Consider the following 10,891-nt stretch of genomic DNA (forward strand, 5'->3'; position numbering starts at 1 on the left):
TAAAGCTCACTGGAAAGGTTAACATATAGTAAACATAATAGTTTAGTCACTTATAAAGTATGAAGATTAAAAGACAAAAATGGTAAAAATAAATAAATAAATAAGTGTGATTATAACAGTTAAAGGGCACACAAGATTTAAAGATACAAAATGTGGTATGAAAATGTAAAACATGGGGAAGAGTAATCATGTTAAGCTTCACAATGGGATCAACCTTAAGTTGTCGGCTTAAAATAGACTCTTAGAGATCTGAGTTGCTATATGTAATCTCATAGTAACCAACAACAAAAATTTATACTAAATTTACGAAAGAGAAAGAGAAAGGAAAATAAGCATACCACTAAGAAAGTCATCAAACCACAAAGGAAGAGAGCAAGAGAAGAAACCAACAGAGTAGAACTACAGAAAACCAGAAAATAATTATCAAAATGGAAATAAGCACACACCTATCAATAATTACTTCAAATGTAAATGTACCAACTTCTCTAGTAAAAAGACAGATTGGCTGAATGGATAAAAAAAAAAACACTCTAATAAAAGGCAGAGACTGTCAAATTGAGTAAGAAAATGAAACAACAAACAAAAACAATGGCCAAATATATTCTGTCTGTAAGAAATGCACTTCAGGGGTGCATGGGTGGTTCATTTGCTTAAGCCTCCAGCTTTTGATTTCCACTTAGGTCATGATCTCATGGTTTGTGAGTTCAAGCCCTGCATTGGGCTCTACTCTGGCAGTACAGAGCGAGCCTGTTTGGGATTCTCTCCCTTCCTCTCTCTCTCTCTCTCTGCCTTTCCCCCTGAGCTCTATCTCAAAATAAATAAAACTTTAAAAAATGCACTTATAAACATACAAATAGATTGAGAGGCTAAACAAAAAGAAAGTTCATGTGGCTACATTATAATCAGACAAAGCAAATGACAGAGCAAAGATTATTACCAGCAATAAAGAGGTTATTTCAGAATAATAAAAAGGTCAACTCATCAAGAGTACAGAATAATCCTAAACATTCATGTACCTAAAAACAGCTTAAGTACATAAACCAAAAACTGATAAAATAGCAAGGAGAAACAGACATTTATAAAATTATAATGAGGTATTAATACCCCTGTCTCAATAATTGATATAAAAATTACAGCATCAAAGAAGAACCCATCAGGGAAATTAGAGTATATTTTGGAATGAAGAGAAATAAAAACTTAAGAGATCAGAATGCATATGATGTCACTAAATCACTGAAGCACTACGTAGGGGAAAATTATAGCCCTGTACACCTTTATTAGAAAATAGCAAAGGTTTCAAAGCAATGACAACAAATTTCCAACCAGAAACAGACAAAAAAGGCACACTAAATTCCAAGTATGAAAAAGAAAACCAAGTTATCAGAGCAGAAATCAAGGAGATAGAAAACTTGGAGATAAACACCTTGGAAAATTGATAAAAGGAAAAGCTAGCTCTTTGAGAAGTGATAAACCACTAAAACCACACAGAAGTATGTTTCACTTTGAGAAGTGATAAACCACAAAATAGATAAACCACTAGCCATACTAAGAAAAAGAAGTTATATCATTACTGATTTTACCAATATTAAGAGGATAAAAAGGAGATATTGTTAACAATTTTATGCCAATAAATTTCACAACTTAAGTGAAATGGAAAAATTCCCTGCAAGACATACTACCAAAGTTTATTCATGAAGAGATAAATAACCTGAACGGCCCTAAATGTATTAAAGAAATTTAAATAGACAGTTACAAACTTGTCCAAAAAAGAAAATTTCAGGCTTACATCGCTTCACTGGTAAAATCAACTAACAGTAAGGAAGAAATACCAATTCTACACAAACTCTTTCATAAAATTGAAATGGATGGTATATTACCCAATGTCTTCTAAAAGGCCAGAGACTTTCTTTATGAACATACATGCAAAGTGTTCTATACAAAGTTATAGCATGTTGAATGCAACTATATTTCAAAGCAGGTAATGTATCATGACCAAGTTTTGTTTGCAAGATTGGTTTAACTTCAAAAAACTATTTTTTCACCTTAGCACACTAATAAAGATCTCAATAGACATAGGAAAAACATTTGATAAAAATCCAAACATTCTTTCCTTATGAAAACCCTCAGAAGGAATTCAACTGAATTCTGTCACCCTGGTAAAGGCTGTCTGAAAAACCTACAGCTAACATCATACTTAATAATAAAACAAAAATGCTTTCCCCACTAGAACAAGGAAAGAATATGTACCTTCGCCACTTCTATATAGCATTCTCTGTAAATTCTACCCAGTGCAATAGAGACAGAAAAAAAAAAAAGCAGTAATAGGCATCAAGATTGGAAAGAACTAAAACTGTATTTATTCATGCATGACATTGAACATATATTATTCTATGGAATCTAGAGAGAAGCCAGTAGAATAAATGAGTTTAGCAGAGTTGCAAGATAAAAGATCAATATACAAGAGTCAACTGTGTGTATACACACGCAAACTCACCTACACACACTAGCCACAATCAATTAAAAATTAAACATAATACCATCTACAATAGCATCAAAAATATGAAATACTTAACATATTTATATAAAATATTTCACATAAAGCTGATAAAAGATGGGAGAAAACCTATATATTGCAAACTGTAAGTTATTTTAATGTTTTTAATGTTTAATTTTGAAAGAGAGAAAACGATTGGGGGAGGGGCAGAGAGAGACACACACAGAATCTGAAGCAGGCTCCAAGCTCCAAGTTGTCAGCACAGAGCCAGCCCTGGGGCTCGAACTCATGAACTATGAGATCATGACCTGAGCCAAAGTGGGATGCTTAACTGACTGAGGCACCCAAGTGCCCCAAAAACTGTTCATTATTGAGAGAAATTAAAGAAGACCTAAGTAGAGAAATATACCATGTTTATTCATGGAAGAACTCAATATTGTAAATACGTCAGTTTTCTCAATACCTATTCATAGATTCAGGGCAATCTTGATCAAAATCCTAGCAGGCTTTTTTGTAAAAGTTGAAAAACTTACTCTAAAATTTGTGAGGAAATTCAAAGAACCTAGAGGGCTAAAACAACTTTTTAAAAGGACAGTGTTTGAGAGTAACACTACCTGACTTCAAAATTTTAAAGGTACAGTAATCAAAACACTGCAGTATTGGTGTCGAGAGTATCAATGAAGTATAAGAGAGGGCCCACAAATAAGACCAAATTTATGGACTACTAATTTTCAACCCAGATGGAAAAGATAGCCTTTTCAACAAATGACTGGAAGAACTGAATATCCATATACAAAAGAAAAAACTTTAGTCCATACTTCACACCATATATAAAAATAAACTCAGATTATGTACTTCAATGTGAAACATACAGCTATAGAAGTTTCAGAAGAAAACATTGAAAAAAAAAAACTTCCTAATGTTGGGTCAGGAAAAATGTCTTAGATATGACACCAAAAATAGTCCATTATTAAGGAATAAATTATAAATTGGTCTTCATCACAATGTAAAATGTTTCCTCTTCAAAGACCTTGTTAAAAGAATAAAAGACAGCCACAATCTGAGAGTATTTTTTTTAAATATGAAATTTATAGTCAAATTGGTTTCCATACAACAATCAACAAAACTAAAAGGCAACCAATGGAATGGGAAAAGATATTCGCAAATGACATATCGGACAAAGGGCTAGTATCCAAAATCTATAAAGAACTCACCAAACTCCACACCTGAAAAACAAATAGTCCAGTGAAGAAATGGGCAGAAGACACGAAGAGACACTTCTCTAAAGAAGACATCCAGATGGCCAACAGGCACATGAGAAGATGCTCAACATCGCTCCTCATCAGGGAAATACAAATCAAAACCACCCTCAGATATCACCTCACACCAGTCAGAGTGGCTAAAATGAACAAGTCAGGAGACTGTAGATGCTGGAGAGGATGTGGAGAAACGGGAACCCTCTTGCACTGTTGGTGGGAATGCAGACTGGTGCAGTCACTGTGGAAAACAGTGTGGAGGTTCATCAAAAAATTAAAAATAGATCTACCCTGTGAACCAACAATAGCACTGCTAGGAATTTACCTGAGAGTATTTTCAAGTCCTACATCTGATTAAGAACTCGTGTCCAGAATAAAGAACTCTCAGAACTAATAAAACAGGTTTGTTTGTTTTTTTTAAATGTAAAACAACCCAATTATTAAGTGAGCAAAAGATTTAAATAAACACTTGACCAAAGAAGATATCCAGATGGCAAATAAGTACATGTAAAGAAGATAAATATCACTACCTATTAAGAAAATGCAAGTTAAAACCACAATATACCACTAGACACCTCTGTTACAATGATTTTAAAGTGTAAAAGGCTAGCTATCCCAGGTGTTGGTGAGTATTTGGAGGAACTGGAATTCCCATACACTCCTGGTGGGAATGAAAAACTGTTTAACTACTTTTGAAAACAGTTTTGGAGTTTCTTTAAAAGTTAAACATACACCTACTAGTATATGATCCAGCCACGCCTTTCCTGGATACTTACTCCAGAGAAATGAAAGCATGTCCATTGAAAGTCAAACAGGAATATTCGTAGCAGCTTAAGTTAGAATAGCCAAAAGTTAGAAATAGCCCAGATGTACATAAACAGTATGTGAACAAACTGTGATATATTCTTAATGCAGTAGCATACCTTACAGCAATTAAAAAGGAACTGTCAATACATGTAAAACAGTGGATGAATCTCAAGAAAATCGTACTAGGTGAAAGAAGCGAGACAAATCAACAATACATTATTGTGTCTTATTCCATTTATATAAAATTCTATGAAATACAAACTATAGTGATAGAAATCACATGAATGATTGCCTAGTGGTGAAGAAGAACAGGAAGGGTACAAGGCAGGGATTATAAAGGCTCATGAGGAAGCTTTCAGGAGGTGTTAGGTCTGTTCATTAACTTAATTGTGGAATGGTTTCATGAATGTTTAAATGTCAAAAACTTATCAAGGAGTACCTTTTAAATATGCTTGTGCATCAGTTAATACTTGTTTGTACATCAGTTATGCTTCAGTAAATAGCAAATCGAAGAAAAACATACATCTCACTTTGCCTAATCTGTAGTGCACATACATGACCGGCTTGTCCAGCTACTAGCAAGGATAAGGCACTAAACTATCCTATGAAAAGGGCAACTAATTTTTATCTAATTTTAACTTTTTATTCTGGGTCATTTTCATGGAGTTGTAGTATTCAGCAAATTATGTAGTGCTGTTTATTCCCTTAGTTGTGGTGTTTCCCATGGTCATTGAAGTTAATTTTAATGTGTTGTTTTAAACCAGGTATTAACTTTTTGATAGAATAAATGTAATAATTAAAATTACTTTTAAGATAGCTAATGGTTTCAATGACATTTTTCATTATTTCAAAAGTTTTGGTGCTCTTCTTTTACCAACTTACAATGCCCCTTTCTTTTATTATCCTCTTTGATATCCTTGATTCATCTTTATTTCATGGTATTTCTTGTTTAAAGTATTTACATTGACCTGTTTTTGATAACTGTAAATGTTGAAGTGAATGTAAATATGATTAAGTTTAGATAAATCATTCCTGTAAACTCTTACGCAAATTAAATTTCAAATTGTTCAACAGAAATATTTAGTTTTTTAATGATGAATACAAGTTCTCCAGGCTTGATTACTCTTCAAGATTATTGTGAGTAAAAGTTTAGGTTCAGTGTCTGTACAAGTGGAATAATCTAGAAGGGAAAGGTTCAAAAGTAAAGGTTGGATTATGTAGAAATGCTGTGAAATAGTTCGTTGTAAAATCTGTGTAGTAGGATGGAAGTAATTTTCAAATTCTTAATGAGTCCTTTTTTCCCTTTCTGCAGAGTGTATATAAATGTGACTTCCTGAACTTGCAGCTTCAGCAGCCACTCCAGCTTGCACAGGATGCTATAGATGCCTTTTTAAAGCAGCTGAAAAACCCTATTGATTCTCTTCCTGGAGAACTTTTCCATGTGGTTGTTTTCTCTCTCCTTCTTTCTTATTTTCCATCACCTTACCAACGATGGATTTGCTGCAAGAAAGCCCATGAACTGTTAGTGTTAAATGGTTTATTGCTTATCATCACACCTGATTCCTCCCATCAGAACCGTCATGCTATGATGATGAAAAGCTGGAAGATTGCTATAGAGTCCCTGGGCTTTAAACGTTTCAAGTATTCAAAGTTTTCACATATGCATTTGATGGCATTTAGAAAAATCTCCCTAAAGACCACAAGTGACTTGGTTAGTAGGAACTACCCAGGAATGTTATATATTCCTCAAGATTTCAACAGTATAGAAGAGGAGGAATATTCTAACCCTTCCTGCTACGTTCGATCAGATATAGAAGATGAACAACTAGCATATGGTTTCACAGAGCTCCCTGATGCTCCATATGACTCAGATTCTGGAGAAAGTCAAGCCAGCTCTATTCCTTTCTATGAGCTAGAAGATCCCATATTACTTTTAAGTTAATATCAAAGTAAAAGGCCCTTTCAGTCCAGACTCCTAAACTAATTGCTTACACTAATCAGAAATACTAACACGAACTCAGTACTTAAAACCTGGTTTGCATAGAAAAAATGCAAAGGTTTACAGAGTTTGCTATTTTTTTCTACTTCTGGATTTTAAAATTTATTCTTATATAGAAAGCTTAAAGTTTCATGCAGAGTGACTCCTGTCATAGCAGAAACCACTGTTACTTTAGCATTTAGCACTAAGATATCATAGAAAGGTACCTTTTTTTCTTTAGTGCTATTGTGAAAAATGAAGCGTAACTTGCTATGTATTTTCCCTTTTTTAATCTTTTCAGTGTTGACTTTAAACCATTGCAATGAGAAAAGATATGTAGAAAGCTGTAGCTTGCACTTTGATGACTCACAAGTTAAATGTGACACAGATAGATTGGCTTAGTTGTTTTGTGATGCACTTACTCTCTTTTCTAGCTAAATTGTTATCTGTTACAGAAAGCCATTTTCTGTTCAGTTTTGTCTGATGACCTGCATTTCTTCAACTTTTTAGAATTCATCTTTTTTTTCTCTCTCTCTTTTGCTCATTTGGCAGCAGACACTTGGGGAAAGATTTCTAATCTTTCTAGTCCCCCAAGTATTTCTAATCCCCCAAGTATTCTAAATCCATTAGTACAAGACAATAAACACCATTGCCAAAGTAGAATGTTCATATCTTTCATATTGATTTAGGCCTTGGTGTTAAGTGTATCTAACTGTGAGAATTCACTCTTTTTTAAATTTAGGTTTCATTTCCAGAATTTTCTATTTAAGCAAGGGACAATACTCAATCCTGACCTGAAACACCTTGGTGAAAGGGTTTGCACTTGTCAGAGTTTATGTTCTGTCTAGACCAGCCATGTTAGGGTCCTCACCTTTCCATTAAGGAGGTGTGCTGCACTACTAGTCTGGAATTACATAGAAAAATTCTACATTAACCCTCTGCTAGTGAGCTCATAACATGGTTTTGACCTTTCGGTATTCTAATTTCTATCAGAATTCTAGCAGAAAATTTTCTTTGAATACATAAACCATTAGTTGGCTGTGGGAATTTTCCCTTTCCACAATAAGTGACTTTCTGTGTTTCTGAATCAGAAGCAAGTGATTAAGGAGAAAATTATGTCCAAACAAGACAAGATTAGTTTAAATAGCTGAGAACATTTAGTCCACATTGTCTTGTCAGCCAGCAATTGTCATGTAAACTATCATTTTTAAGAGTGCCACTGTGTGGATTTTTTTTCAAGTGGTTGATACATTAAAATTACCTCATACTGAGGTTTTTGCACTGAAATATCACAGTTTCAGAATTCATGGTTAATGTTGTGTGTGTGTGTGTGTGTGTGTGTGTGTGTTTTTAAAGGAAACTTGCATTTTCAATAGTTGATCCTAAATTTCATAAACTGCACTTCTTTGGTAAAACTGACATTTTGTGCTTATTGTGAGTTGCCGTAGTTAACTTTGAATGTCAAACTTTATTTAGAAATACAAAATTTACCCTTTAAGATCTAAATGATTGCGTATATATGCCCAATATTTCAAATTAAATTTCACATTCTAAATTAATGAAAGTTACAGGATTGTAATTAACCTACAAAGGTCAGTTGACTAAATGTAATATCGATTACTCAAATATGCGAGAAATAACATGAAATGTTTCATTTACTTTCAATAGCGTAAGAGTCAATAATTAGGATTGACTTTTCTTTCCAATTAAGCACTATGAGTCACATCTTGTAGCTCCCACAAAAGAAGGAAAAAAAAAAAAACAGCATTAAGGTAACACAAAACTGTGTTTTGGTAGTACCTCTTTTACCATACTGCCCATTTCCTTTGGTTTGGCTAAATACTATCTTAAGGGCAAAGAAAACAATGTATCTCATTAAAGTGCTTTGAAAGTAAATGACAACATTGGTTTTGAGAGGCTGGTGTAAGTATGACCTTGGAGTCAGCCTTTGTGTTACAGCTAAAATGTTGGTGCTATAAATTCCTCTGATTGTTTACAGATGTTGATTCTGCTTATGCTCCAAAGTGTGCATGATGTATTTTAAGTAGTACTTTAAAGAAAAGTCTGTTTATAAAACCTACTCCCACTTAGTATAAATTTGTTTGGATTTATAAATATCATTTGTTACTGTAAATTCAGCTTCAAATTAGGTTGGTACAGAATTTAAACTAATACATTTTCCACCAAAGCCAATTAACGTTTAAGTGTTAAAATATAAGCAGTCCTGCGGCTTGCTGCCAGATTGTATATGTAACGAGAGGAGACGTTAACAGAGCCTTCTAATACTGTATTGGTACTCCCAAGAATGATTTCATTTGGATACAAGTTTTAAGGGGTCTCCTGTCTCACAACAGGAGTCTCCAAAAGAATTTGGAGTTTCAAAAATAAATGATCATTTGGTTAGATTCTTCAGGATCATGACTAGATCAAAAGTGGTTTATATCATAGTTGCCAAACAGTGGGAGGTGGCATACCTGAAAAATGTATGTTTGTGTTTGTTGTATTTTTTCACTTTTTGTGAACAAAGCACATTTATTAAAAATTTTAAATTTTCTAATATTCATTGTGTACTGCTTGTAACCGGAAAATTTTGTGGTCTTTGACCCATCTTACTAAATGATTTTGGAATTGGGATGCAGTTTAGAATCTGAATCACATCTGCAATTTTCCAGCTGCATTCATCTACCCAAATTTCTTAATTCCATAAATTCATTCACCAAGATCCAGAAAGTCAATTGACTACCAGATTGATAAGCAGCATGACAATACATGACAAGTATTAACAAGCATAAATTCTAGTTCATTTTATGTCTACTTTCCTTGAAAATTAATGATTATATGAGAAAGAAGTGTATTAGTTATTTTAGTGCAGCAAATGGCTTTCTCATGAGATCAAACAGTTCTTTATGGAACAAATGTTTGAAATCTACAACACAGTATGCTGAGGAAACATCAGGATTGGGGTGGTCACAGTCCCCTGTTTCTGTGGAATTTATGATCTAATGGAGAAGAAAAGCATTCTACATGGGGTTAATACCTCCATCTAGGAATGATTGCCTACTGATAGATCTTTGACCCTGCTCAAGTCCCTTAATTTGTTTACCAAAAATGGAACAAAATACAAGAAAGTTTTAAACACAACTGTATAACACATTACAAACACAATGCAGATAAGAGGGCTATATTGTTCATCTCTCTAGAAAAGTGCAAGCTACAAACCAATTCTCTGATGGTAAAAGGCAGGTAAAAAAAAAGGGGGGGGGGTGAATCAAGCTTTTACTTCATTTCCCCACATTTTTCTGAGCACAGTGCTACAATGGTATTCCTCTTCAAGGGCCCACACACTAACATTTGGTTCCTTTTAGGTGTTACAAATTGTTAGATGATAGCAAAGGTGGAGACAAAATTTTCTTACTAGTCCAAAACACAATGTTTTTACAAAGAGTGTTCATATTATGAAAATTTGATATTTAACTTCAGTAACCTCCATGATGGTTCACAATAAAAATTTCATATCCACAATCCACTACCAATGAAAAGTTCCCCAAGATTATTAGTGGTGGCCTATGTTACACAATACTCCATAAAAAAGCTACAATAGCTAACAATTTCATTAAGGAACTCTAAATATTATAGAAGGAAGGAAATATTGGGTTTTCTAAGTCCTATTTTTCTTATTGGAGGAATTCATAACTACATAATTGAGAAGACTTTATCCTAAACTTTGATTCGAATGTTTTATCATCCTAAATTTAACAATGAGTTCAGTAGTTTTGTATGCATTTTTTCAACTAGAAATCTATTTACATCTGGCACTGTTGAGTGGTAACTTGTGGTCAACATCAGCAGTGTTCGACTTACTTTGTATTTCCGTAACACTTGTTCAATGAATAGAAAGCTATTCTGCTTTTTCCAATATAAAACACTGGTTATTAATGTCACTGATGTTTATAGTAATCAGAAACATTGACAACTATTTTGTCATAGATTTTAACTATTTCTAAGATTGGATCCTTTGGTAGTACCAAGATCATACATATTTGTGTGTTTCCTAAATTAAAGTAAAATCCAAAGAATTTGGTCATAGATACTGGCTGCAGATTTGTTTCTTGAATTTGTTATAAATAGAGGGCTATAAAACAAACTTGTTACTATTACTAGATTAGAATGCCCATGTAAACCATAAAAAAATGGTACTGAGCCTTGCTCAAAAGACAATGCCAATAGTATTTCCTAAACCCAGGCCTATATGCAGCTCTTTAGGGGAAAAAGCCAGGCGAATATACTTGCATACTTTAATTGTGTATAGGTCTGAACTACTGAAGGCAGTCACAAACAAGTAAATCCTTTAGTAGT

General features: G+C 33.6%; 1 protein-coding gene across 1 annotated transcript in view; it reads left to right on the forward strand.

Moving 5' to 3' along the window:
* Positions 1–9,094, forward strand: part of SAMTOR (S-adenosylmethionine sensor upstream of mTORC1) — an 86,925-nt gene extending 77,831 nt beyond the window's left edge. Inside the window, exon 5 of the mRNA XM_040472204.1 lies at positions 5,870–9,094. Coding sequence (XP_040328138.1) covers positions 5,870–6,499 — 630 coding nt within the window. The 3' untranslated portion in view covers positions 6,500–9,094. The remainder of the gene's footprint in view (positions 1–5,869) is intronic.
* The last annotated feature ends 1,797 nt before the right edge of the window (positions 9,095–10,891 follow it).

Source organism: Herpailurus yagouaroundi, unplaced genomic scaffold, assembly GCF_014898765.1.
Source record: "Herpailurus yagouaroundi ecotype Mexico unplaced genomic scaffold, PumYag 100, whole genome shotgun sequence".
Lineage (NCBI taxonomy): Eukaryota > Metazoa > Chordata > Mammalia > Carnivora > Felidae > Herpailurus > Herpailurus yagouaroundi.